Source organism: Syngnathus floridae, chromosome 16 (assembly GCF_059516105.1).
Source record: "Syngnathus floridae isolate MCC-2025c chromosome 16, RoL_Sflo_1.0, whole genome shotgun sequence".
Taxonomy (NCBI): domain Eukaryota; kingdom Metazoa; phylum Chordata; class Actinopteri; order Syngnathiformes; family Syngnathidae; genus Syngnathus; species Syngnathus floridae.
In genome coordinates, this window is record NC_142428.1 from 579595 (window position 1) to 607259 (window position 27665).

The window sequence follows — 27665 nt, forward strand, 5'->3', positions numbered from 1 at the left end:
ATTTGGAGACGTTAATCATCGAACGGGGTCAAAGTGACCCCGCAGATAAGGAGGGTTAACACGCATTCACTCTTCATGTCCCCCCACAATTTCTACGGTACATTTGGTTCTTGTTTTTCAAATGACAACTCACAAGAGAAAAAGCATATCAAATATAAAACTAGAAATCATGTAAAGACATAGAAACCAAAGTAAGAATGATAAATAAATAACCCCGACAATACAAGAATATGTTTTATTTTGAAAAGTAGACAGATTTATGAAAACAATTTCAAACAGTAAGACACGACAGGTCTTCTTTCTTCAGTCTGAAAGTGATCTTGATGGTTTAGTTTTGGTTGAAATGTCGGAGGCTCCGAGTTGCAATGACGAGCACGAAGCAGGCTTGGCTTTAGGGCTGCGTTATCGCAATCCAACAATGCTAATCACTCCGGCAAAGCGATACGCTTATGAAAGCTGACGTTTCTTACTTTATTTCTTCTAACCTTAAATGCTCATTTAGATGAATGGTAAGTTGCCCATTGCAAAAATGAACTGCTGAGCTGAGCTGAGCTGAGCTGACATCAACGGTCATTGCGAACGTCAGCCAAATCGGTGGCCAATATGGCTTCCAGTAGCCACTCGGGAGCCCCCCAGTGGCCATCTTCATAGAAGTAACTACGTGAGGCGTGGCCATGGTGCTGTAAGGTCAGATCGCCTCCCCAAGCGCCGCCCCATCTCAAAGACTAGAAACATCATTAGTGATGCCGATGCATGCGGCTGCTGCCATGGTATCATCACAGTCCCTCTCCTGGCTTGCCCTTAGCCGCTGACTCGGCCTGCTCCTGATTCCGCCTCTTTCTGGAGAAGAAGCCCAGCTGCACACACAAGCACATTTGTGAACAAATGCGCGAGCGTGCGTGCGTGTGTGTGTGTGTGCGCGCGCGCAAATGGAGGTACGCACCCTCCAGAGCACGAGCACAATGACAGCGAGCACGAGAAAGCCTCCAGCTGAACTGCCCAGGAAAACAGCCAGCAAGATGGCCTCGGACGCCCGCTCCTTTGTCAGCTCCACCACCGTCTGCGCAACATCACACACACGGGATAGCGTGCTTAAGGTAAGCACCATTTTCCGGAATCTCAGGTAGCCTCCTTTACGGTGTCAAGTCACCCTAACATCGGGTCTGAATGGAGATGGACTGCACACCACATGCGTGGCGTGGCGTGGCGTGGCGTGACCTGACGTGAGGTACGTCAAACACACCCACCCGGTTGGCCTTATTTGAATCTCCTGTGTGTTCAAATTAGTGCGGACAAAAGATGGCGCCATAGCTGCGCCTACAGATGTATTGCAGCCTCACCTGTCTGACTGAACGCTCCTCCTGCAAGAAGAAAGAACTGGAGGCATCCAAGTGGACATGTGCACTGACCAAAACCTCAAGAGTCTTGAAGACCACCTAAAGGGCACTCGGGCAGACACGCACAATATTTATAGAGGTGCCTATGGTCGGTCAGTTGCTGAAAAAAGGCTGGAGGCCACTGACCTTTTGCAGGACCGCTCGCTGGAGTCTTCCTCCCAGAGTCAACTTCACCCGCTTGTAGGCGGGAAGACGTACAATGCACTGCACCGTCACGCACGCACTGTTACTCTGATTCTGGACACGTGCACGTACGTAAACGGCATTATTTGGGGACACGCGCACTCATACGCACACACACACACACACACACACACACACACACACACACACACATCGTACACACATCGACTAACCATCTGCGTCAGGCGTGTAAGGTCCTCGGCCGTGGCGTGAGCGCTGGTGGCGGGCTGCGTCAGGACGCAGGAGGCGGCTGCCTGCGGATACGGAGGCGGAAATGAGTCCGCGGCCAGACGAGCGATGCTGAGGAACGCACCTGGTCTCGGTCTCGGCCACCGTCCACGTTCCGGTCCAAGCCGCAGTGGGTGAGGCTCAGCAGACGGTTGCCATGGAGACTCACGGCCCAAAGGTCAGCCCTGAACGTCACACCCTCAACAGGGAACCACGACAGGTTCTCCAGCTGAAAGCGAGACACGCATTTACAGTCTAGACGTGGACTTTAGAGGCGCACAGTATATTGAAAAAAATCTGCATATCGCAAGGGGAATGAAAACTAAAGCCATCCGACTGACGTACGTAGAAGGAGACGTTGAAGGTGGGGAAGACGTCGTCGTTGCCGTCTTCTGATTGGATCACAAAGCGAGAGGGCCGTCGATCTCTGATAAGAGAGACCGTCTGTCATTTGATTGGTCGACAGGGATATGTTGAACGCATGAATGACTGACATGGTGAAGAGGAGCTCGCTTTGGTATTTGAGAGGGAGTCTGATGTCGTTTTTGTTGTCTTCGGGAAAAGCGTCTTTGCCTTCACTGAAACACACGCACACACGCTCATATTTGAGTGAGTGAGTGAGTGAGTGAGTGAGTGAGTGAGTGAGTGAGTGAGTGAGTGAGTGAGTGAGTGACTGACTGAGTGACTGAGTGACTGAGTGACTGAGTGACTGAGTGAGTACTTTGGTGTGAGCGTGCATGTGTGGTCTGACCTGCTGGCTGCCACAGCGATATGAAGGTGGTCCAGAAAGACCGAAGAACTGAACTCAAACTCCACTCGGAAAAATACCTGGACGAGTAAAACAAACATTTGTCTGGTTTTGATCAGGGCGGGAAGATCATCAACCCCAGTCACCGGACAGAGTCAGTGCATAGACTGGAGGGACAGGTCACCGTCACCCCTGTCCTGTCCTGTCCTGACCTGACCTGGCCTGACCTGACCTGCCCTGACCTGACATACCTGGGACGAGGCCTTCATGAGAGGTGCGCTGATGTTGCATCTGCTTTGATTGTTTTCTTGCGGGAAGCACTCCATCTGCATGTCTGACTGGTCCTGGTGGGCCCAGAAAAATCCCTTTGAGCAATCTGGCGGTCCGGAAGGGAACCCTCCTTCCTTTCCGCCTTCCCAGCGGAGAGCTACCTGATCGGACACCGTCGGAAGTTCGGTTACCTTGACGACCAAGCCGGCGAAGATCAGGTTTGGCGATGTGGAGAGCAGGACGGATGTCCCGTAGGCGTTCTCTCCGTGGTTCTCCAGGCGGGTGAAGAGTGCCACCCTCCTCCGCCGTGTCTCTATCACCCACGCGCTGCTGCCGGCACCCAGCGCCGCCCCCTGCTGGCGGCACGCCCGCCGCCACGACCCCTCTGAGGAAGCGCACAAGTGTCTACGCGCACACACTAACGCTGATTACACTTTTTACTCTGTGCATGTGTACAACAATGTATGCATGCGTGCGTGACTCACTGGACACTTGTGAGGTCGGTGTAACTCTCAATGATGAGGTTTGGAACGCAGGCTTCTTCATGTGTGCAACCGTTCCAAAATGGCAGCTGCAAGAGAAAGAACAGAGCCAAGCAGCTTGATACTCAGGTCATTGAAGCAAAATGCTACATAAGGCTGCTCACTCAAGGCTGTTTGGGTTTGCCATTAGCATTCTATCACACAAGCGTTGTAGCTTCAACATGCGAATGACGGGCCAACGGAGCATCCAGGGAGCGTCGACCTCACCTCGGCCTTCAGCGCGGTCGGCCAATCGGGGTCCAGCAACGGCCCGTCGTCGGAAGCCCATAGCCCCGTCTCCAGCCCCACCGCGATTGGACGGCTGTAATCCATGGTGTCCTATTCACAGGACATGGCAGACCCTTGTGTCATTGTGGCCTTGCGAGTTGACGTGCACGTGTGTGCCTGCCACCTGCACTGTGAAGGCGTGGCGCTGGCAATGTTGACCTCCTGTCGCCAGGGTCATGGTTTGCGTCTGAAGACGTTCGCGTTCATCGAGAACAGCTCGATGAGGAACTCGTTTCTCGTCCAAATTCAGATGGTAACGTACAGCTGAAGGGGCGGAGTCATGGGCGGAGTCAGCTGTTAATCGTCACGAGGTTTTTTCTTTGTGTGCGTGTGTGTGCGCTTGTGCACAATCGTGTATCAGTATGTGCTGTGCGTGTGTGTGTGTGTGCGTCTGATGCGGTCCAGATGTTTTCAGAGCGAACGTGTCAACTTGACATCCAAACGAGGTGATGTCACTTTCAAGTCAAACGTTTGCCATAAGCAGTGGAAAAAAGATGACTCGTAAGACGCAGCTGCTCTCCTGGCGTACTCTCGTCACTCCTCAAACGCCAAACTGTCCTACTTGCGGCAAATGGACAAAATGCCGAATGCACCCCATCACGCCGCACGTACCGACGAGGTGTCGCGCCATGCCGGCACGCGTGCAGGCCACGTCGTGAAGCTGCAGGCACACTCTGGCGACCATGCAAGTGACCGGTCTCCCTCCCCTCCAGCAGTCCTTGTGGAAAACGTTCACCTTCTCGGGCTCGAACGTGAGTGTGGCTTCCAGACGCACTACCCGCCGACACCTGAGGTGCAGGGGTGAGAGCAGGTGGGCACGGTCACGCCGCACGTCACGCCTGCGCGCACACACTAACCGAACGACGACGGCGGCTCCGAGCGCTCCGATGGCCACGCTCACGTCGCCGTCGCCATCCTTGGCGGCATCAAGACTTTGCCCAAAGTATTTGAGTCCCAAGTGGAGGCTGGCAGCGGAAAAGCGCTGACGATGGACACGGAAGATTCGGCATCGTAATTTGCGTGACGATGCAGCTCACGCACGCAATCGTAAGCGTTGCGAAATGCCCTTGCGTTCCAGCTCCCTCCCACCTGTGTGTGGCGCATGCGAAGGCTCCTATGGTGGCCATGATACAGGTAGACTGCTCCCTGATGGTCATCCTCCAGCGGCGCGCCCACCGCCAAGTCGTTATAGCCGTCGGCGTTCACGTCAGGAATCTGGACCAGTGCTGCGCCAAAGCGGGAATCCAGAGAAGGTGACGGAAGCAGCGCCCCGTGCGACACCAACAAAGCCTGCCACAGGAAGCGCGCATGCAGCTACGTGTATACGTGTATACGTGGAAATGTGTGGACTCGTGTGTGTGTGTGTGTGTGTACCTGTGAACGTGTGCTGAGTTTGTAGACGTAAACCTTTCCCATCTCGTGCGCATCGTGACTGCAGTACATGGGCGCTGCCACTAGGAAGAGGTCACTCTGCGCGTCGCCGTCCACGTCCATTGACAACAACACACTGCCAAAGTAAGAACCCATCTGAGGAACACACACACACACACACACGCACACACACCAAATGGCCACAATGCCACGATTTCCTGGGACTCCGATGACGACGTCCCATTTGGGGGCGGAGTCAGACCTGCTCTCCCACGAGCGCCTGCAGGACGTTGACGTTTGCCCGGGGATCCAAGGTGAAGACGACAACCTTGCCGGTGTGGTTGAACCTGGGCGCTCCGGCAAGCAGCACCTCCGAGCCGTGCCGGCCCACCAGTGAGCCCAGAGAGTACCCTGCGGAAGGTGGCAGCGTCAGCGCCGGACAGCCGCTCGCGTCGCCACCGTCGCGTTGTACCGAAATAGGCGGCATGGTTTCGCAGCTCCTCGGGGAACTGGTCACCGTACGCCGACAGGTCGGGAAGGAGACTCCCGCCACGCGAGTTGCGCTTGAGCACAGCGCCGTTCCAGTCGTACGCACCCACCGCGCCCAGCAGAAGGCCGTCCTGTGTGGAAAACAGGCGTCGTAACATTCGCCGTGCTGGTGGCCCCGATCCATAGGAGCCCCGAGTGATCAATCGGGCGTTTGTCCGTGTGCGGCCTGACATTGGCTGGTGACCACTATTGTTTCTCTCGATGTGCTGCGCCGTGTTTTGTTTTGGATGGATGGATGGATGGATGGATGGATGGATGGATGGATGGATGGATGGATGGATGGATGGAGGGATGGATGGAGGGATGGAGGGATGGAGGGATGGAGGGATGGACGGACGGACGGACGGATGGATGGATGGGGGCAATGTCGATTGCCATCCACCGGGAAGCAGACGGCAATGACGTGAAGTTTCTGTTGTAGGGGTCGCTAGGAAAAGTGCGAAAGGAATGTTCTGGAGCAGTGGAGCAGGATGACAAACGTTCCGCTCGGCTCACACACGCCGGGAGCACGTCCAACATCTGCTTTCCACGTCGGCGCTCGCCTTGACCGATTCCACGTGCGTGATACCCTACACCCTCCGGTGAGCGCCAAACTCAGGAATCTTTCGGCCGTTGCCGTGGAGACGCTTCATTCCAGTGCAAAGGGCTGCGTCCAGGAAATGTCTGGATTGTCGCCCAGAACGTGTCACTTTGCCTCCCAGACAGACAGACGCATCGCATCGGTATGCAGGAAGTAACATTCGCAGTGGATTTGGCTTTTGGGCTAAGTTCCACCACCTGGTGGATGTTGCAATCCATCATAGCATACGCATCGGAATGATTTGTTCTCACCTGCAGGAGGTGTGAGGAGAATCCTGCTTGTGCCATCTGCAGGCCGAAGCCTCGACCCAGCCCGTCGCCTCCTGATAAACACAAGAGCGGCTGCTGAGGGCGGAGACACGCACGCCGGCGTTCACCTGCTGACTTTTGTTCACCGCTTACCTTCAAGTGAGAAGATTCGCTCTCCCAGCGCGTCCACGATGTCCTTGAGCGCCGCCTCATCCGTCACGTTGAAGAAGTGATCCTGGTCCGGGTCGCTGGCGATGAAGCGGATCTCCTTCAGGAATGCCGACGGGTCGATGCCGCGGCGGTTGTAGTAGCCCAGAACCTCAAAACAAGAAAGTGCCACCATGTGACCATGAAGTCACACAGGAAGTGCGTGCATGGTGGAGGTGCTGTCGCTTTTGATTGGGGGTTTGTTTCTGTGTGTGTAACTGCCCGCCCACATGTTGATGTTGTGCATCTGTGGTTGCGTTACGATGATGACGATGATGACGATGATGACGATGACGACGACGACGACGACGACGACGACGATGACGATGTTGCGTTTATAGGGTGCTGACGAGTTTGGATTGACTGTTCTGTCTCGGGGCCTCACCGCGATGGCGTACATGGTGACGTTGTCGCGTTTGCAGCGGGTGACGGCGTCATCGAGCTGAGGACTGTCGTGAGATTCTCCATCTGTGATCACCACCAAAACTTTGTGAGCACCGGGACGGGCGCCGCGCTTGAATGCCTGCGACCTGAGCAACGATAACACACAAGCACGCACACACAAATACACCGATGGTACACAACACACAAAGAGACGCAACGTGATGTGCAAGGAGAGTAACGAACCCGGCCATGTTGATGGCTAACGCCGTGCGGGTCTCCTCCCCTCCTCGTTGTCTAATGTCAGCGACCGCCTGCAGGACCTCATCCATTGTCTGGTGCTCACCCAGGCGGAACTCGTGAACCACCCTGGAGCCATACTGCACCACACCAACCTGTGGCAGCCACAGGCCCTCGTTATGGTATCAGAAAAGACCAAAGTGCGTGGAGGACGGGGAGACGAGACCAAGACAAGGAGCACGAGGAAGAAGGGGAAGGACAGGGGGAATGACGATGAGAAGAATGAGGATGGTGATGAGAAGGAAGGTCCGGGATGGCGGGCGGACGGGCAAACAAAGAGGACGGACAAGGAGGTTAACCTGCGTCTGCCCGGGGCCGATGTTAACCTTGCGCAGAATGTTGACCAGGAAGTCTGTGACATCCGTCCATGGGTAGATGGAGTTGGAGCCGTCCACCAGCATCACCAGGTCCACAAAGGTCTCGCACCCTGACTCGCACCAGACGGACGGACGGACGGGCGTGTAAAAATGCAGAAAAACAGACACCGCACCGACACCAACACACCCATGCGCACTTACTCTGAAATGCGGGCGTGACAGTTTCCAGCGTTTGGAAGCCGGCTCCCACGTGAGTGCAGACTCCCGATGTGTACACGGAGCTCCCGCACTCATGAGACCAGCGCGGGCCGCACGTCTGACCACACAAACGTGTGCCATGTTGCATCATAGCGGCACAGCATCTTGCCAGTTCACGTCCGAACGATTTGTTTTGATCATCTTAGCGTGGTAGCGTGTCATTGATGGTGTGTTAGCACCTTAGCTTAGGCGATATTCCGTTCCAGTGACCAAACGCTCATTTTGTGGAAGACAAGACAGTTCGAAAGAGGGCGGTCTGAAGATTGACCAGCTCGGTGTGTCCAAACTAGGTGTGAATTTTTCGAAAGAATTTCTTTACAGCCCGTGACTGAGCGGTCCGCAGAGTGATACCGCTCTTCGGACCGGTGGCTGCAGACTGTTGTAGTAGGGACCAAAAACCAGATGAAAAGAAATAGCTACGTATGTATCATATATAAGTACGTATGTCTCACACAATAAGACTTAGACCGACCCGGCCGGGGAACATCATTGTTGTTAGCGAGAGGAGGGTTACCGTGGCACTTACCACAAAGCTCCCGTCCTTGTGATCAGCGGTGAGCGTCATTCCCAACCTCATCCCGCTTTTGCGCGGCGCTAGCACGTTGTCCACGGATACGTTTCCTGCCCATCGAGTCAACGAACGGTAGGATAAGCGGCAGAACTACGGGCCCCGCGGGGCCTGTTGCTCACCCAGGTGCAGGCGGCTGCAGGCGCTGCCCGAGTTCAAAGCGCTTTGGTCGTCCATGGGACACCTGAAGACGTCACCTGTCTGCTGGTCGTCCGTCCAGGCCAGGGGGGCGCCCACCAGGAGCCTGCACACACGTGCGCACACGGATCAAGTGAGGAGGTCGTTGGTTGTGTGCGTAATGCATGCATACGTACATGCATGCGTACGTGCATGCATACGTGCATGCATGCATGCATGTACGTATGCATGCATACGTGCATGCATGCATGTACGTATGCATGCATACGTGCATGCATGCATGTACGTATGCATGCATTCCCACCCATCATTCCCATGTATGCGTGCATACATGCACGCATACATGCATGCATACGTGTTTGCATTTGTTTGCATGTGTGTCAACGTCAGAGTCTGCTTTATTGTCAATTTCTTCACATGTCAAGAGACGTGTGTATGTGTATTCCCGAAAATGGGTGTGAGTCAGACACCGCATCTCATCATTAAGGACAATTAGGCCCATTAAGGACAATTAGGTCTGGTCGCGTTTCCTGTTTACTCATAAAAGTGGCGCTTGTTGTCCCACGATGCACTGCGGGGCATCGCCGCCCTTCCCGTCACAGTGAACACTATCAAGGAGACAGAGAAGAAGGTGACCACGTGGAGTACGCGCAGGTCCTCTTATTGAGTGCAGCTGTCTGTCTGTCAAGGAATTTTCCTTGGCGGGAGAGCAACATTCCCTGCCGGGATGTCGGCCGAAAGAAGAATACAATGGTAACGGAGGGGGGGGGGGGAGACAGACGAGAGCCACGACGGCTAAAATATGGAAAACGCAGACGAGACGACGAGGAGAAGCAAAAGGAGAAGGGGTGCTCCTCACCACTGTCGTCCTTGCGCGCTGTATTGTCGTAAGGTGTAGCCGAAGTGGCTCTCCTCCCAGCCTCGGAAGATTTGCGCTCGCCTGGTGTCCAGGTTGAAGCCCGCGCACGGCCCTGCCGCCGGCCAAAGACACGAGACAAGCACAAACATACAACAACAACGTAAACACAAGTTGAACGCCATCGTGTGTTTGTTCTGAACAGAGAGTCAATCCAATTGGAGTTCTGGTTGCCATGACATGTATTTGTGTGTGTATGTGTCCTAGGAAATGTGAAATGGAGGCTTTTAGTGAAATTCCAAGGTGAATCCAAAATACACTCGAGCGGCGGTGCCTGGAGCTACGAGTTGAGCCAACTTGGGAACTTTTTGAGATGAGAATAATAATAATAATAATATTTCTGCTGCAACTTGCCAGCGCAAACAGAAGCTAGGAGTGCTGCGGCGGGGCCGCTTGACAGCCATGGTTCAGAAGTAGAAAAACAATTGAAAGTTTGGAATCGGCAGGCATAAGCTGAAGTTGGAATGCTTTGAATTGGTCCAAAAAAGTGCAAAGATTGAAGAGGAAAATCCCAATAAATCCTCATTTTTAAATGTTGTGGGGGCTACGTTGTTTTCATGGCGAAAATCGAGACTTTTTGCCACGTGGCAATTTCAAAGAGGAGCGACGGAATGTTGAATGCGCCGTTGGAAATGAATGGAACTTTTTGGGGTGAAAAATGTCCAATTGTAAAAAGTTTGGATCATTTTTAAACAATAAAGAATTGTACCGTGGATGACATGCAGGTGTGAAGCAAGTGAAAGTGTGTCAATGTGGAGGCATCATTTTCCCATCAAAAGCAAAGTGGGTGTGTTTTCAGGTGAGGCTGGTTTATAATCATCTAATGGTAAGTGAGGTCTAATTTTCCCAATTAAAAGCAAAGTGGGTGTGTTTTGGTTGTTTTCGGTGCAGGTGGACAAATGTCAAGTGGCAAACAATGTTCCGGCCAAAGGTTAAGGTAATCACACAGTGATGTTAAGTGCAGGTTGGTTCCCAGGGATGCTTTTATTTTTAACTCAAATGATGTAGGCTAATTGGTTGGATGGGTTAAATGCAGAGACCGATTTCACCACACCCAGATATGTGTGTGTGCGTGGGTGCGTGCGTGCGTGACAATCATTGGGTCTTTACCTTGTTTTTTAGTTGACGGCTAATGGCGGGGCTTGATTGCTTACGGTTAGTTTGACTTTGCCGATCTTTACGTATTTTCACGCGTTTTCTTTTCTTCAGGTGCTACTGCTCAATCAAAACCTTCCTCTTACAGGTGGAAATGGAGCCGAGACGCTGCCGATATTCCAATACCCGGTAACGTGCACAATTGTAAACCATTTGATTCTCAGGATAAACAAAAAGGTTTGATTGATCTGTGCTTTTCCAACTTTTGCCACCTCACGTAGCCCCTCACAAAGAACGGAGCTCTCCAAGTAGCGTCATCATGAGCAACACAAGTGTAGTTTTCTTGCAAATGAGGTCAAAATAAAATCAATTCTATTTATTGTATTGATTTTATTTTTTTATCTTTGCACTGATCGGTTGGCACTTTTCGTTGTACATGTGTGACAGTGACAATAAAGATCTTCGATTCTGTTCTATTCTTTCTGTCTCTGGTATTGCAAGCCACTGTAGCATGGCACGCTCGCTGACCATTTTTGTCCTTAGCTTTTGAAACACACCATGAGTTTGGTGTCTGTTTGTGATTCATTCTTAATGTTATTTGCTTTTGTTCGACTTGACTTGTGTTCTAAGTGTGCTACACCATGAAGTGGTATACTATGCTACTTGAAAGTTCAATTCAACTGAACCATAAGACGCCAAATGAGAATAAAAATTGCAGCAGAGTGAAGAAAGATTCAAGATTTATTTGTGTGGATGGAGCAAAGTTTGCCATTTTGGTTTGAAGGGACATTTTCTCCAATTCTTCACATTTTTTTCTAAAAAAAAACAAGCTTGTTTTTTTAGATTGTCATTGTCAAATTTGAGCTACTAGACACATGGACGGAAAGCAAGGGCATTTTTATGCGAGGATAATACTTGAAAATAGTCCAACAGAAGTAAAAATGTCGATCGAAACAAATGTAAACGAGCTGCATGCGTCGCTACAAACTTCACTTGCGTTTTGAATGAAGGATTTGTGCTAGCATGTACGAAAGCCACGCAAGAGCACGAGGACGTGCCTTTGCTTCTTGACCTGGGTTCGATCGAACCCTAGGGAGCCTCCGCTGCGGAGGTCCGAACACATCTGATTCCATTCAAGATGACACACATCTGAACTGGTCGGGCAAATGCAACAGCAGAAGTCACACTGATGGGTGGTATGTTGATTTGTTTGGACTTCACGCATTGTACTTTGAACAAGGTGATGTTCGTGCACGGCTCATTTTGGGCACCGGTAAAAAACATTGATGTCTTGAGTTTGAAAACAAGAATGTGATTTTTCACTAAAGAGGGCTTCGGTGAACGCGCATACCTCGAACAAGGTGAAGGACGACTCTTCTAGGGCGTGTACTTGCAGATTCCAAGCTACTGACTCAACACGTTTTGACATTAAAGTTGACTCCCTTGACTCCAATTGAAATGAAAACCAATTCACTGATTGGCATAATTTAGCAATTAGAATGACTTCTCCTGACTCAACACGTTTTGACATTAAAGTTGCCTCCCTTGACTCCAATTGAAATGAAAACCAATTCACCGATTGGCATAATTTAGCAATTAGAATGACTTCTTCAACTTTCGTTTGCTCCACCCGGTCAGCATATAAATTTGCCGCCATCTCCAACTCAAACGTCACTTCTCCACAGAGGGACACACGCAGCTTTCCTCTAGCCGGTAAGCCACCGATGCACGCATGATTGTTGCAGGATGAGGGATTGGAATGCATTGGGAAAATGAAGGGGGTAACAAAAAAACAACAACAATAATAAATAGATGTCGTAGCTTCACAGGCTAAAAGGGTTAGGTACCGAGGCCATGAAGACATTTGGAAAAATCTCCGAGTGTTGAATGAAAGTCAAAGTCAAAGTCAAATTGCTTGTTTTTGTTTGCATCCTTTTCAGTCATCCCAATCCTTTGGTAGATCTTCACCGAGAAAAGATAGTAAGGCCTATTGGGCGCTCCATTTGGACCGATTCTCCTGGTTTGGCTGTTTGGACTGAGCGCTTTTTGTCTTTCCAGCAACAAGATGCAGAAGCTCATTCTCCTGGCTGGTAAGGCGCACCGCACCGTTGCAAAGCTTCCTGGTAGCCTTGACACTTGTGACTAAGTGGGTCAATTCCTTTCAAGGTCTGTTGGCAGTCAGCGCTCACTTGGGTAAGTTGACGTCACGTCATCATTTGCAGATGGTACGACGGTCACAAGCGATTCTCGACACAGTTGGATCATCCTCTCGATTATTGGCAGATGGGAGCAGCAAATGTGCTGCGCTTGTTCCACTTCTGCTTGATTGCTAGCGATTTTGCTGTTTCAGGTGCTGCAGAAAACAGACTGGTGTGCGTCTATCAGGAAACTTCGGATCAAGTTGTCCAGAAGCCCTTTGACATTGTCACTGACACTGATGCACACCTGTGCACGCACCTCATCTTTAGCTCCGTCGAGCCTACTCCCGTCTTTACCGTAAACTTGGCTGGGTTGAGCCAACAAGTTCAAGACTTCAACAATCTAAAGACCAGGTCAGACTTTGAGCACTTTTTTCCTTATGAATATATTGAAGAATAACATGGAATCTTGTTTGTTCCAACAGCAATCCCAACCTTTTAACTTTTCTTGAAGTCAATCTGACCATGGCTGGCAGCCCGATGTAAGTCACAAAACAAATGGAACAAATTTAGACCCCGCGTTACCAGTTTTGCCAAATAAGAGTCGTTGCTTTGGCGTACGAGCGCAAATATTGAACAATGCATCATTATACCGGTTTTAGGACACTGCTAGCTGAAGTTGACTCCAAAGGTAAACCTAAAAGAAAGACAGATGCACTTTCAAAGACCCACATACACTCACTCGCTTCCTTCATGCAAACAAAGTACAAAAAAGGTGTTGGCATTGCTAGCTGTTGTTGGAAGCATTGGATATTTGACCCAAAACACTGGAGCAACGCATGCTGACAGACAATGACAACACTCCCACGTACATATTTTTTCTCCGCTGCATAGAATGAATAATTGTGCATCTTACAAGACATTTCGAGTAGGTGAAGAAGCAGCAGCACTCTTTTTTGGTTTGTGTTTGCGTGACTGTTTTATACTCCTTCCGTGTGGAGGAGCAGCGCAACGAAATGAATTTCGTTATTCAACCATAACGTTAACAATGCATGACACGAAAATAGTATGTTCAGCTACTCTATGTTTTTAGAAAGCACAATATTATCATGATATTTTTACACATTCCAAACACACGTTCCATCGGTTGGTGTGATGAGTGTAGTCATGGAACAAATTCAGATCAAGGAGGCAGGGTACATACTTCCCGATTGGAAGCACGCAACAACAAAGGTCAAGAGAGCTTTTTTTCCCCCCCCCGCAGATTCCAAGACGTAAACAGACCGACTTTGATCACTTCTATAATGGCCATCATGACTGCTGAGAACTTTGATGGCGTAAACGTCTTGTGGGTGTACGGCACCAACAATCTACCAGGCGACAAGCAAAAATTCACACTTCTCATGCAGGTCAGATGTTGAAACGATCCTCCTCGAAGCGAGGAGGAAATTGGCTTTGTGTTTGCCAAAGACTTGACAATGGCATTTTCCTGAACAGGAATTGAGGGAGCAGCTGGATTTGGAGTTTACGCCACAAGACAAACTGCTCACTGCAAGCGTCTCTGGTGTGATTGCTGACATTGAAAATAGTTATGACATCTCGAACCTAATCAGGTAAACACATATATTGTTTGGCAGCTTTGTTGAAAGACTAGCAATAACTCGTATGTGTGTGTCTTATACACAGAATCGTCGACTTCTTTAATGTGATGACCTTTGAAGTTGACCCAGGATATCCACCACAATTCCCCAATGCGGTAAGTAAGCACCATGATGGAATTGTATCCATGATTATTTTTTTTCTTTGCGGCACTTTGAATGAATCCAAAGATGCTTCTCCGTCAACTGGCCTTTTAGCTTATGTGGCAAGCAGCTAATAAATGGAGAGTGGGCTGTAATTTGTATAAAGCCGGCCCAACCCTGATTTCTCTTCTCCGGTACATGAAGGTTTGTTGTTGTGTTTTAGAAAGATGCGATGGACTACTTTGTTACTGAGGGAGCACCAGCAGGACAGCTCAACATGGGAATAGCTACGTATGGCTTTGGGGCTCCGACGGGCTCCATTGTCCAGATTCCGGATGTATTGGCCAAATATGAGGTAACATTTGAGACTATGAATCATCCCAACCAATGAGAAGACATAATGTCAAGATGTCAACCTGACTTGCAGGTGTGCCAGAACAACCCACCAGGCAGTCAGATGGACAGTGACGCAACCATTATTGCCAAGGTAGTCAATTATCAGAAGGTTTCTTCTGTTCCTCACTAAGTGGTTAATGTTTTTACTGTGGCCCACTCAGTGTGGCCACATCCAAACTGGAGGCTTTGGAGGAGCCTATGTCAAGTCTCTGGACCTGGATGACTTCAACGGCAACGACTGCAGTCAAGGGAACTATCCTGTCATCCAACTAATCAAAAACAGCCTTGCATAAAAGAAAGCTTCCCTTAGTAGGATGGAATGCACCGTGGTGAGGTGAGGTGAGGGGACCCGCCCCCCCCTCATGGTGATGGGACCCCCCCCTCATGGTGAAGGGACCCCCCCCCTTTCCAGGGACTCCCCCCGTCATATTACGTAGCTTTCGACACAGGTGAATAGTTTGATTTCACCCTAAAAACAAGGGGCTTGCTATCTATCCGTCCCTGTCCCTGTCCCTGTCCCTGTCCCTGTCCCTGCCCCTGTCCCTGCCCCTGTCCCTGTCCCTGTCCTCATCAGCTTTTTGTGTGGAAGAAAATTCAATAAAATGTCAGTTGACAACAACGTTTTGACTCCTGTTATGGCAAGTGCAAAACCAGGCACATAGAAACGAACACAAAAGTCGATTCATCCCGACAACACGTAGACTAACCGTCGATGTATTAATGGCGCTCCAGTCGCGATTGGCCGATTTCCATGGCGAAGAAGCATCGATGCCTTTCATTGCCAATCACAAATACTGATCACCCACCGGCAGCAGCCTTTAGACAACTAGAGAGCAGCCAGTGTGCAGTGCCTCCACATGTTGCACAGCATAGCAGCAACTGAATCATAACATACTGGATGATTGATGGTGCATTTTCTCCAATGTCAATTGGAAATTAGGCAAAAGAATGGATTCCAAAACAATCGGATTCATCCAAAACACAAACAAACAAACCGACAACAGATTCAGCAAGTATTAACCAAATGATTGGTGAGCCGCTCTAAATGTGAACACATGTGCAGCTCATCTAAATGTGTCCAAATCCTAAACGTGTGTCCTCCAGGCCAAAGATGAAATGGACCAGCTTGATTGTTATCAGCGCATAGTTCAAAAGCTGGCATCTGTAATACTATGGTACGGTATCTGCTGGAAAGTAAATACAGGTTCTGCCCATCTCCAAGCAGATGGCCCTGCTTATTCCGGCCAGACAATGCCAAGCCACATTCGGCATGTCTTACCGCAGTGCGCTTTCCTAGTAGTGAAAGAAGGAAAGTAGCAGACGGACCTGCCTGCAGTCCATCCAGACAACTGTGGCCAAAGCACAATATATGATGACAAGAGAGACTCTGGGCTGCTGAGCAATTCAAGTTGTACATCAAGTTAGACGAGCAAACAATTCTACAATTGTTTCCCAAAGGCTAATTGTGTGGTGTTCAAAGTAAAGGATGGGAGCAGGCATCAACTTCAAAAGAAGTCATGAAATACCTTCTCCTTTTGAATCTATTAGTAAATCGAACGTGAAGGTGTATATGGAGTGATGGTATGTATCACCGTGACAACAGTGGCGTGTTGTCACCTGGCAGAAGGCCCCAGGTGGAGATGATGAAGAAGAAGAAGAAGACGCGTAAACAATCCATCCGAGTCCTCTGAGAGATCAGAAAGCAGATGTCCGATTCAAAGTCGCAAAGGGAAGATGTGAATGGGCTACGTTTGCCCGACAGCCCTTTTATGTGCAGTGGGCGGGGCCAGGCCTGTCTACAAAGTTCCTGGCCCTGTACCTTCTTCCCCTTTTCTGCCAGAACAGGAAGTGTGCGCTCCACATGTCAACATGTGTGTTAATAATTCCTGGCACAACCGCCCTCCCTGCACACACACGCACACACACACACACGCACACACAGCCATCCATCCATCCAGCTGTGCGTGTCTCTGCGAGCATATTGGAAACAACAAGTGGAAAGTTGCGGTCATGATTAACAGGGAGCAGATGTCCTCGGAATGGTGTGCGAAGGCGACGTCACGTCATTGTCACGATCGTCACCGCTCGGTGCACGCTCGCAGGACTCACAGCAGCCCCACACATGAGGGACCCTCTTTTTTCGGGACCTTGACCTTTGCCACAACAGATTGGCAACGTGACATTGCAGATGTTGAAGGATGCCAACCGCTTCAAGCGTCCGCGTGAGCAGAGCGGTCGAGTTTGTGGTCCAGCAACACTCCAAGTCTGCACCACCTCCGTACAGAGCCCGTTGATGGTCACAGGCTCCGCGCAGGAAGGGGGAGAGCACAGTGTCGTGTCGTGTCGTGTCGTGTCGTGCCCTGCCCTGCCCTGCCGTGCCCTGCCCTGCGGTCTACCTACGCTGCTCCTTAACTCTGATCTAATCGAGATAACTTGGGAGCCATCTCAACAAAGAAAGACATGTTTGCTCCTTTTGATGGACTTTGAAAAGAAAGATGTCCAATTTACAAAACAAATCAATCATCCCGGAAGGCTTTTTCACACACACACTCTCGATATTGCCTCTAAATAGTATCACTTATGGGATTTCTCGGAAAAAACCCGAAAACAAAACATGGCTCTAGCTTAAATTGAAGCATCGAATCCCGGACATTTTTGGATGCCAAAGAAAATCGATATTGTCGATCAAGTCATGAGCAGGCAACTCCAATGCAATCATTTTAATCATAGGATCGTTGTGCTCTTCACACACAGGCAAGCAACATTTTGCCTGGCCTGACAGGTCACCAGTAGGACAGCCAATCTTTGGCGCAAACATACGGTGACTTTGTTTCGCAATCTTCGTCTCCCCAGACCCCGCCTGGAAGAAATATGTACAGGATGAAATACCACGTCTACCAATCCTCAGCCAACTTGACTGGCGTGTGTTCACTCACTCGAGTCTAACACATTGACGCATTCGCCAGAGTTATTGGGCTCTTCCGGCCAAAACTGAAAATTTCGAAAATCTTCCTCGGTGCCGTCAGTCCAGACGAAGGAATCGTCCTGGAACAGAAAGTCACATCCTGAGACTCTTGGCAATGTGTTGCAGGCAAGGTTATTGGAGTTCACGGCAGCTCGAGAAAAAACCCCCCAAAAAAAAAAAACATGTGTCACCAGTATCATGTATTTTGAGGCCAATCAGATACCGCGTGTCCTGAATTGAACATCGAGCGCATGATGTATCGAGCACCAAGTACGGTGTCTAAGTAGCCGTCACCGTTTCACCTCAATTGCATCATGAAGTCCAATCCAGAATGCACCCGTGACGCCTCCGCGGGAAACCAGCTCGGTAACGACCGCATTTTCCAAATTGCTGTGGATGGACACCAGATTCCCGCCAAGAATGTTGCAGATGCTCTGATGGAGAAGAGACAGAGTGCGTGAAAAAGTCGCTGGGACACGGTGGTCCACAGGATCTTTCAAGGACTCAGTCGCCAGGCCTCCCCAACCTCGGAATCGGCAAAGGTTCTCTCCTCGTGCCGAAAGATGATACAGCGGCGGTCGAGACGAGTCCAGCCTCTCGGGCAGCCGTTAGCTGCAAAAACAAGCGGCGTCGGATCAAAGGCCAGGCAAATCAATTCCTTTGCTGCTCGGAAAAAGCGGCATCGGGCTACCAACCTCTTGCACGACTGACAGGCATACACCACTGACAAGAAGAAGAAGAAGAAGAAGAAGAAGAAAAGCACCTGGTTACAAATCAAGCCAATTGATGCTCATCACAAATGCCAAGAAAAAAAAGAAATCATGGCAAAGTGAATCGTCACTATTTGCACATTTTGTTCCTGAGCATCACATCCGCTTTTGACAGGTGACTTACGTCTCCAGTCCAGAGTTGGATGAGGATGCACAGGAGGAATAGCGAGCCAAGGCCAAACGCCATCTGCGCAAGCACAACAAATTGGAAGACTTTCAACGCCACCGGGAGCTCGCGAGCCGGCGTGGCGGCTGACCTTACCTTTGCAGTCGTCGAGCGTGATGCGTACCGCCGCCGGCGCCGACCGCTTCTTAAGTATCCCGCTTGACACGTTGGGGATGTCGCTTTTTACGTAACGAGCGGCCCCCAGGCGTTGGCCAATTATGAGGCCTCTGAGTCGTCGGAAACGACAAGAATGCACAGTACACGGTACGTTCCGTACTGTATTAGTATCACCTTTCTTGTTCCTCACGTTCTTGGAATCCGCAGACAATTCTGTGCTTCGCACTTCTCACTCATTCATTGGATTTGGATGAGGCGCGCAATGCAAATGTTGACTCTCCAATTCAGAGGCGACAATTCAATCAGGATATGTCCAATGTTACCGAGTAGTATTGCGACGCTAGGGTCACTGCTATATTTCGAAGCGTTCTGCCGTGCTGAAGCAAGAGTGAAATGAAATGCTCGAACGCATCGGTTTTATTCTTAGAAAGCTGATGAGTCATCTTTCTTTTTTGTAAGCGATAGCCGAAACGTGGCAGGTCACGAAACCTAAATCATTTGTTTGTGATAAAAGAACCAGTCGAAGAACAGAAATTCTGGAAGCAAACAGCCAGCAAAACATGCACCTCATGCACAACTAAAGCTCCTGACTCGAAATAAGCCGGGCTAGCACAAGATCCTTTTTTGCCAGCAGATGGCAATCATGGATTACTCCCATTTTAGCAGCGGCACGGCAACCAGGAGAAAGAAATCTGTGAATAGGCCTTCGGTCCACGTGTCAAACGTTCTCCTGCTCACTTCTGCTTAAAAAACGGTGGCCCAATCACTAGCCCAGCAAAATTCAGGTAGCAAAAGTCTTCATCAGGTTTCTAAGAGCAAAATATGCACATACAATGTAAGCAGCTGCCTCGGAATGACCCTTTATTAGCTTCTCAAGGATGCGGTCATTCGGACAGGACATCTTTGGTGTGACCTTTGAATGATCATCACTAATGACAATGAGGATACCTAATGCCTTCTAAGAGAGCATGTCATCACTGGATGACATGCAATTATACGTGTCTATAGAGGATAGTACATCATTTATATGCAGGTCCTCAGAGTGGTGAAAATACGGACAGAATCGTTTGAACTTCAAAAGGTATTCTATCTTCTAGGGGGTGAACTTGTTGCCCCGGTGTATGTGGCCTACAGCGTGGTGGAACATGACAGTGGTTGTAAATGAGCAGTTCTACCTGGCACACTGGGTGCTCCTCATTCAGCAAAATTCAGAGCGCGGCGGCCAAATGGAGGATCCCATCTCCTCGTCTATTCATTGATCATGTCCTCGAGCCAGATGATCCCATTTCTCTGTCCGTACGCCTGCTGCTAGCTGTAAAGTCAAGTGTAACGTGGGAGCGGAAAACTCAGAGGCAGTCTGGACATGGTGTTGGAGCTGGACATGGTAGCGAAATACAATTGATGCTGCTGCTGCTGCTGCTGCTGCTGCTGCTGCATTTCCACAGACAGATGTGCTTGCTGTCTCGTTTCAGGATGTTTGGGATTTTTCTGATGCGTCGACAATAGATTCCATCCATCCATCCATTTTCTATAGCGCTTGTCCCCACGGGGATTCCTGTGACAGGGAATTAGAGATTCGGTTTTAAATGGATGACGCACATTCAGAGGAGGACTCAAGCGACCCCTATCCCTCGGCTGATCCCGCCTTGTTTATTTCAAGCATCGCTGAGCAAATTTCCAATGTGAGAATCGATCTCGTCAGCCAGAATAGCACTTGATCTAACTTTTGTCCCTATAGCCTCCCCTCGGGGCGGGCATCCACATTCCTGCACGAATGATACCATTCGAAAGAAATGAGCACATTTTCTTCCATGCCAAATAATACGTCGCTGCGACACCGTTAGTGCCTTCACATCCAAAGCCTGCGGCCTCGTCGTGTACTTCTTATGGACATTGAAGGCTACAGCAGACAAACTAGAGGTCGTGGCCACTACGTGTGATGTCAACTGCTAGCGTTGTGGTGCGATACATGCCCAAAAGTCATGCGAGTTCCTCGCCCAAACTTCCAACACAAGTTACCAAGTGTAGGTTGGAGTCATTAGCTCAGTAATTGGCCCAAAGAAACGAGCGGAGGTCAGGAGGATGTCTGTGAGGGAAGAAGAAGTTAACGCAGGAAGAATATTGTAACTCGGAGGATCAGATTGTGTTCAACCTTGTATCTTCCCCTCTATTTTATGAGTCTGAATCAAAGGCGGTCTTCCCTTTCAGTTCTGCTTTCCAAATTTGATAGCTCCTCTCATTGTAATAATAATATTTTGCTTACTCATTGTCAATCAAAGCTCCCTTCCTCCACGCATGCAGCATCATGCAGTCCCCCACCCTTGGTTGCTGGCTGGCTGGCTGGCTGGCTGGCTGGCTGGCTGGCTGGCTCATCTCTCTCTGCATTGCAGTATCTGTGTCAGCCATCGGCAAGAATAGCTGTCGGCTTGCGTCTGTGTGTGTGTGTGTGTGCGTGTTTTGTCTGAGCGTGGGTGTGTGCTGGATGCGGCGGCGGCGGCGGCGGCGGCGGCGGCAGGGCAGTCCCTCCTCAGCAGCTGGACTCCAAGTGTAACGCTTCCTCCTTTCAACTTTTGACTTTCATCTGTCTGTTTGCAATTTCGATCTCATTCCTATTTCCCTTTGATCTCATTTCTATGAGATGATTTCAACGTTATTTCTGCCAAATTTGCATTCAAAGACAACGTTTTGCACCCCCAAAGGATTGTGTTGATAGTGGAAGACCACCCACCTCGTATGTATATTCCACATGATTGTACGATCAATTGTCTTTTAACAGACAAACGTGCTGACTACTGGAGCCTAGCATTGCGCCTTCCTCTCCCCCAGGACCTGCGACGTTTTCCGACTGTGCTCAGTACCTGCCTTGAGGCTGACAAAGCATTTTTTTCCCTCTCTGTGTGTATCCTTTGGCTGGATGATTTTATTTTTAATTCTTTTTCCCACGGGCTGAAAAAGGAGCACTAGAGCAGCATCACATGTGGGCGGTGAACATTGTCAAAATGTTTACCTACCTCGTATAATGGATTCGTATGCATGGCTCGCTGACAAGATACTGATTTGAAAGCAAAATAGTGTATGTATAAACGATGCGCTGCGACAGCAAATATGACTTCCGTATTGTCCTTCAACTTACCTTTGACACCACGTTTCAGCTGCTGTGAGGCGGAACTTCTGAGGCCACGCACCAGCAAATCGATGGCACGATCCAAAGATGGCTGCATCTGGCTCCTGATAGGGACAGTGGCAAGAAGGAGAGAGGATTTGAAGAGGGCACAAGAATAGGATGGAGGGAGGGAGGGAGGGAGGGAGGGAGGGAGGGAGGGAGGGAGGGAGGGAGGGAGGGAGGGAGGGATGGATGAATGGCCTAGCTGATGGACAGAGGAAAGGAGCTGGAAGAGGTATGTCGTGGTAAAAGAAACTAAAACAATTCAAACATGGCAATTTCTACTTTGCCATCAAGCCCCAAAGGAGGAACATCAGGGACTTTTAAGCTGAAATGCGTTTGTATCGATTCTCAAGTATGCTGCTGGAGGATAAGGTCAATAGGGAAGTGACGGACGGGGCTGACTCATAGTCACTCGTTTGCCAGTGGCTTCCACGAAGCTGTCATTTTGGCATCTTATGCGTTTGAAAGAAATCTGCAATGCTAACACAAAAGGAATGAGCAGGACAGGATGGTGTATAATTATGCAAAGCACACCGGAGCAGCTTGTCATCAGTTGAAGTTCAAACCAGTTAATCATCTTTGTTCCTGCGCCTCCTCTTTGCTGCCTGCCTGCCTGCCTGCCTGCCTGCCCGCTCGCTGGCTCACGTTTCATCTGCTAAGGATATTGGGAGGGAGGTGAGAAATGATTGGTGCCACTCCTGTGGGGGCTAATGTCAGATTTGGAAGAGCAGTGGTGACTCAGCAACCCACAGATAGAAGTCAAATGGCAAGTATTGAAACTTTGTGGCCTCAAAAATAGATCGAAATCAAAGTTTGTCAACAGAAAACGAGATGTGTCAATAAATATGCATTGCTATGAGAGTTTATCGATGGTTTGTGTATAAAGGTCATGACATAAATTGTACATGCTTGTAGAGCCCAAATCTAATAAAAAAAACATTTGACATACTCACATAGCAATACGTTAGAAAGCAAGAATAATAATGCATGACTGGATAATTCACATCATGACTGTCTGATGTTGATTTCCAAAAGTTTTCAGGCATACAGGTTTGAAGGTTCAGCCCCGCCCCGCCCATCACATTCCCTCCACATCACTTTGTCTCTGGCTGTCACACCCGTCCGTCCGTCCGTCCGTCCGTCTCCATACTTCAGAGGTGTGGTGGGCCTTCTGTGTGAGAATGAGTGTATGATTAACAGGGTCAATTGTTCAAATGTGTTGCCTCAAAAGGGAAAGTAGCACTTCCCAAGTGTTGCGTGCCAGAGGTTAACACTCACACTCGCTGCCAAGAGCAGCATGAAAGTGACATTGAATAGTAATTAGGTAATGATGCCTAATTATGCTCCAAATTGAAAATGATTCTTTGGTTTTAATCATGTCTATAAATGGGTTCATATTTAAATGAATACATCGCAATTTTTGGACTCCTCTCTCTCGGTTTGTTCAGCATTGACTGACTGAAAGAGCACTGATTCTCCATTTCTTAAAGTCATTCAATCAAACCAACAGGGCCATCTAGAGGAGTCAAAAAAATTGACAATTGCTTCACGTCAAAACTTTTGAAGCTGTATTTTCATGCAACTCATTTGTGTCAAATCTGATTTGAAGGGTTTTTTTTGGAAACACTTTTAATTGTTGTATCTGGTATGTGAGTGCAATTCTACGAATGAGTCGAGGAGGGTGTGGTGTTTACCTTCAATGGCAACAGCCTTGGAGCAGGAGCCTGCAGCAGGGAGGATTCACACACAGACACCGCCTACTCTTCAAATGTCCAAAAACAATACGTACACACTTTGTCCAACACATTGGTCCTGATTTCCCCTCTCAAAGTACACAATTGGAATTTGGAAGAATTCTAAACTAGACTCTGTCCGCAATTGGGTTGGGCCTTTTTTTTTTTTTTTTTTCCAATCATCTTCATACAGTATATAACGTCATCTTTTCAATTAGCAATAGAGCATGAAATGAATTCAGCGCTTTGTTGGTCTCATGCTAGTGTCCTTTTATGGCTCTCACTCTCTTGCCTGGCCTGGCCTGGCCTGGCCTGGCCTGGCCTGGCCTGGCCTGGCCTGGCCTGCCCTGCCCTGCCCTGCCCTGCCCTGCCCTGCCCTGCCCTGCCCTGCCCTGCCCTGCCCTGCCCTGGCCTGCCCTGGCCTGCCCCTTGTTAAGATTCCGAGCAGGTCCTGGTAAGTGTCAGGAAATGAGGAGTCACTAAACGAACAGCCAGATTGTTGATGTCCTTCTGGGAGCAGACGGTGCAGGAGATGAAGTCCAATTCTTATTTGAAAGAGAAAGACTACTGGCGCTTGTATGAGCAGCTCCTTGTCCTCCCGACTTCCATGACAACCGTACGTCGGCAAAATACAGCGGATTAGCGCCAAACTCTATCTGTGCAAGCGTGGCCGTGTGAGAATCATTCTATGCAGACTTGCAAAGGGAGGCAAAAGCTTAGCTACGAATGTCAAAATTGTGAGGCAGACCAACGAAGCAGTCGCCCGCCGCCTGCTGAAAAGGATTTAAAGGTGGCCATTACATTTCAATTACCGTAGCGACAATTAACCTTCTCCCTCTCGACAGACTGCAGCGAGTCCCGCCCCTGAATGTATTTTCATTATACTGCTGCCGGGCTTTCGACACTTTGAATGGAAATAATAGCATTCGGTACTGTATTGAACGCAACCGCTGTTTTTTGGAAATGGATTGAAATAAACATTTTTCATGACGCTGCGATTTTGTGGGGACATTTCTCTTTTATCGAAGCGGTCGTAGAATACGTTTTTGGGACAAGCTGGATTTGATGCACAATTCTACGTCTTGAGTTACAAAGACTTAAAACTCATTTCATTTTGTGTGTGTTGGCCTACATTTAAAAAGTCTGGCACTCAACATAGTATTGTCTTAAGAGTATGGTGGTTTGGTTTCCAGCTTGGAATTGCGACTCTCCTGACTGGCACAGTGCAGCCAGGGGATTTGCCGTCACTCAGACCAGGGTGAAGATGATACGTATTGCTGTGGCTTGAACTCCCAATCAAAAGGTATGGATCCAACTGCTCACTTTTGGGATTGCTCTCAATGAAATGTTTACAATACTGTTTCAGGGCACGCACGCACGCACGCACGCACGCACGACTGTCACCAGTGGATTTTTTTCCCTTTTCCCCCCCTTACTTAAGTTAAACTTCCCAGCTCAAGCTTTGGGCTGATAGGCCAATTATCGACTGTTAAATCTTGGATTGCTGACCCCTCTCCCCTTGCCCGTTGGATTAGTGAGTCTGTCAATTACCCTTTGGCTCTAATCCAGATCAAAGTCACATGGGCCTCACAGAGTCAGTCACTTTATATTCCGGCAAATAAGGCAAAACGTTTCGACCCGTTCGTTGTACTTTAGGAATCCCTTTCATGAGCACTTTTCATAGACCACAAGTACTTGAACAACAGCATCTTTCTTTTCCACCTCTAAGAAAGCCAGATCCTGATTGGACCGAGAAAACCGGACAAAAACAAAGAGAGCTGAGGAGGAAGAGAAGAAAGCAATTTTCATCAAGAAGGCCAAAAACAAACTCATCTGGAGCCACCCCATGTTTCTAATGCACAGCTGTTCTATCGAGAGAGTTCACGTTTTGTTCCGCCTCTGAACACAGCAGATGGAAAGAGAGCCGTGTCCAGGTGGGTGCAATTAATTCTACTCATGGAACACGGTGGTCGGTCCCAAACCTGTGGTGTGTGGGCTAGATGCTATTTTGCAGCCTCCTAATGAGACCATGCCGAATGAGCATTTTAAATTGCCTGCAAGTGCGAGCGCGGATGGTTTTTTGTCTCGGTGTGCCCTGCGATTGGCTGGCAGGCAATTCAGGCGGGGCGCCTGCTGCCCGACGACTGCTAGGCTAGGCCCCAGTGGGGACAAGCGGTGCGGAGGATGGATGGATGGATGGATGGATGGATGGATGGATGGATGGATGGATTATTATGGAGCCAATTAAAAAGGGTTGCAAAAGACATACTGTCAATTACTTTGCAGTTTAAAGAAGATGAAGATGGCAACAGGTGACGCAGAGAAAGGAGAATGTGCAGCATTAGACAAATGAGAAAGAGATCCCATCTGTCTGGAGTCAAAGGTATCTGCTCAACAAGAGACGGTGGGTGATATGTGTGTACAACATAACGGTCGCTCTGACACTTTCATCCACCCTCGCACTTAAGCTGATTTGTTATTGCCGTCTCTCCAGGGTCACTGCTTGTGTTTGATTGGCCACGGCGCTATAATTTAGACCAAGTGGAACGTTGCTATGCCAACAATAGCCAAGGCCAGACCACTAATTGAAGAGAGAAAAAAAACAAAAAAAAAAACAGTGATGAATATTGATTTTGATCGCATGTGGCATTTGCCCACTTAAGATCTGGTATTAAGTTGATGGTGATGAAATGCTGAAAACAGTTTGAAATGATTACTTAAACTGCTGGTATGCGTCTGCATGCAGCCAAAAAAAAAAGAACAAGCATCAGACTCTCTGCACATTACAATGCATCCATGGCTCCTACCTGTAAATGGCTTACGCTTGCCTCGATTATGCCAACACAAACCTAGTTCGGATAAATAGTCATTCTCATATAATCCACATAATAATCATCCTAACGCCCTAATGGGGCAATTATATTTCTGTGACTGTTTCTGATGATCTACAATGAGAACAAATGCGAGCTGATGCGCAAATAGGTTTTCGAAACAAGAGGCTCGAAAAGCGCACACGGCATTGACGCAGTGATGGCCGCCACTCGAGCCAGTGTAAAGAGGCCTTCGGGCCATGGCAAAATTTGGATATCATAATGTCCGCCGGGCCCTCATCGGCTGACATTGCAAAATGCGATTGACGTGACAAAAATAGACGGTGAAACTTTCATGGTACAAGGTCTGAAAACGAGAGCTGAGGTGCTTCTACAAAGCCTCTTACCATTGAGCTTTGAGAGCTAAAGGAAGTCCGAGGAAGGTCACGCGTGCGTGTGCGCGCCAGAACAGAGAGGAGGACTGTCTCACCGAGCCATTGAATTGTATCAAATTCAAGAAAGGCAACCGTTTGTTTCCCCCGTCATCTCAGAGGCCACTTGCGAATGACTCAGCTTGCTTAGGAAATATTCTCTTGATGTCTGCCGGCACCATGAACTGATGGATTTTGAATCTCAAGCTAATAGGTGACAAGGCATTCATTGATTTGCGCCATGGGTTTACATTTGTAGTCTGCAGAAGCAGAAAGATGCAAAGACAATGACATTTTAGACTAGCAGTTCCCATTTCAAAGGCAACGCAGCACAATACTACGTTGCATCCTTTTTCACTCCCAGTGAAATATGCTGTCACGTTGCCCGCCTTGAGCTCTGTGTCACCATATGCACTCAGCTCAGAACAAGCGCGTTGCTTTTGTTCACGGCTGTGGTCAGAGCGGTGAGTTGATCCCAACGAGTGGGAGAGAAACTCAAGATAAACCTTTGTCTCAAATTTGAGTCAGACTACTTTGAAAAATCATTTTTGTGTACTGCGGTGACACAAAAAGCTACTTTGTTCCAAAAGTTCAACCTTTTTTTTTTTTTTTTTTTTTTTTTAATTTTCTTTTACACAACATAACAACACAGTACATGTTGTCTTTTT

General features: G+C 49.0%; 3 protein-coding genes and 3 long non-coding RNA genes across 12 annotated transcripts; 4 read left to right on the forward strand and 2 right to left on the reverse strand.

The window, feature by feature from the left end:
• Positions 1-228: 228 nt before the first annotated feature.
• On the reverse strand, positions 229-16722 carry LOC148384781 (integrin alpha-11-like). Of its 5 annotated transcripts, XM_088400045.1 has the most exons (30): positions 16457-16722; positions 9412-9523; positions 8537-8658; positions 8373-8467; positions 7790-7904; positions 7571-7698; positions 7218-7366; positions 6976-7120; positions 6537-6702; positions 6387-6457; positions 5479-5626; positions 5269-5417; positions 5010-5162; positions 4725-4925; positions 4493-4617; positions 4248-4423; positions 3760-3899; positions 3576-3686; positions 3312-3397; positions 3018-3231; positions 2808-2900; positions 2560-2636; positions 2303-2386; positions 2154-2235; positions 1894-2037; positions 1754-1834; positions 1524-1634; positions 1341-1436; positions 944-1060; positions 229-857 (listed from the first exon to the last, which is right to left on the reverse strand). In XM_088400045.1, the coding sequence occupies exons 1-30, from the start codon at positions 16515-16517 to the stop codon at positions 777-779; spliced, it is 3633 nt and encodes a 1210-aa protein (XP_088256171.1). In that variant the 5' UTR covers positions 16518-16722; the 3' UTR covers positions 229-776. The 5 variants fall into 5 exon arrangements, with proteins under 5 accessions (XP_088256171.1, XP_088256169.1, XP_088256170.1 ...); XM_088400043.1 differs by having other exon boundaries at positions 4248-4617; XM_088400044.1 differs by lacking the exon at positions 16457-16722 and having other exon boundaries at positions 9412-10728.
• On the forward strand, positions 4135-8687 carry LOC148384782 (uncharacterized). Of its 2 annotated transcripts, XR_015863336.1 has the most exons (4): positions 4135-4888; positions 5074-5150; positions 5977-6277; positions 6393-8687. It is a non-coding gene; the product is annotated as an uncharacterized LOC148384782 (long non-coding RNA). The 2 variants fall into 2 exon arrangements; XR_015863335.1 differs by having other exon boundaries at positions 4135-5150.
• Positions 10329-11106, forward strand: LOC148384783 (uncharacterized). The gene is made up of 3 exons (XR_015863337.1): positions 10329-10432; positions 10678-10752; positions 10845-11106. It is a non-coding gene; the product is annotated as an uncharacterized LOC148384783 (long non-coding RNA).
• LOC148384784 (chitinase-3-like protein 2) lies at positions 12229-15458 on the forward strand. 2 transcript variants are annotated; one of them, XM_088400051.1, is made up of 12 exons: positions 12229-12276; positions 12504-12543; positions 12622-12653; positions 12730-12756; positions 12914-13115; positions 13187-13243; positions 13966-14110; positions 14199-14314; positions 14388-14457; positions 14667-14798; positions 14871-14930; positions 15001-15458. In XM_088400051.1, exons 3-12 carry the CDS (start codon positions 12629-12631, stop codon positions 15130-15132), a joined length of 966 nt encoding a protein of 321 aa, XP_088256177.1. In that variant the 5' UTR covers positions 12229-12276; positions 12504-12543; positions 12622-12628; the 3' UTR covers positions 15133-15458. The 2 variants fall into 2 exon arrangements, with proteins under 2 accessions (XP_088256177.1, XP_088256178.1); XM_088400052.1 differs by having other exon boundaries at positions 12230-12276; positions 12504-12653.
• Positions 16723-16919: 197 nt separating the features above from the next.
• On the reverse strand, positions 16920-20177 carry LOC148384785 (galactose-specific lectin nattectin-like). The gene is made up of 7 exons (XM_088400627.1): positions 18837-20177; positions 18699-18761; positions 18500-18527; positions 18331-18416; positions 18107-18238; positions 17776-17884; positions 16920-17699 (listed from the first exon to the last, which is right to left on the reverse strand). The coding sequence occupies exons 2-7, from the start codon at positions 18759-18761 to the stop codon at positions 17623-17625; spliced, it is 495 nt and encodes a 164-aa protein (XP_088256753.1). The 5' UTR covers positions 18837-20177; the 3' UTR covers positions 16920-17622.
• Positions 20178-21369: 1192 nt separating this feature from the next.
• Positions 21370-22146, forward strand: LOC148384786 (uncharacterized). Its single transcript, XR_015863439.1, has 3 exons — positions 21370-21588; positions 21684-21930; positions 22010-22146. It is a non-coding gene; the product is annotated as an uncharacterized LOC148384786 (long non-coding RNA).
• The last annotated feature ends 5519 nt before the right edge of the window (positions 22147-27665 follow it).

Coding starts and splice junctions, on each gene's coding strand:
- LOC148384781 (XM_088400042.1), bottom strand. CDS start 9,593: ATGGCGTTCAACTTGTGTTTACGTTGTTGTTGTATGTTTGTGCTTGTC. Junction 8,659..9,411: donor AGCGCGCAAGGACGACAGTG/GTGAGGAGCACC, acceptor ACGTGTGTGCAG/GCTCCTGGTGGGCGCCCCCC. Junction 1,437..1,523: donor AGCGAGCGGTCCTGCAAAAG/GTCAGTGGCCTC, acceptor AGTGCCCTTTAG/GTGGTCTTCAAGACTCTTGA.
- LOC148384784 (XM_088400051.1), top strand. CDS start 12,629: ATGCAGAAGCTCATTCTCCTGGCTG. Junction 14,315..14,387: donor GACATCTCGAACCTAATCAG/GTAAACACATAT, acceptor TCTTATACACAG/AATCGTCGACTTCTTTAATG. Junction 14,799..14,870: donor ATGTATTGGCCAAATATGAG/GTAACATTTGAG, acceptor CCTGACTTGCAG/GTGTGCCAGAACAACCCACC.
- LOC148384785 (XM_088400627.1), bottom strand. CDS start 18,761: ATGGCGTTTGGCCTTGGCTCGCTATTCCTCCTGTGCATCCTCATCCAA. Junction 18,417..18,499: donor GCCTGTCAGTCGTGCAAGAG/GTTGGTAGCCCG, acceptor TTGTTTTTGCAG/CTAACGGCTGCCCGAGAGGC. Junction 17,700..17,775: donor CGTCAATGTGTTAGACTCGA/GTGAGTGAACAC, acceptor TATTTCTTCCAG/GCGGGGTCTGGGGAGACGAA.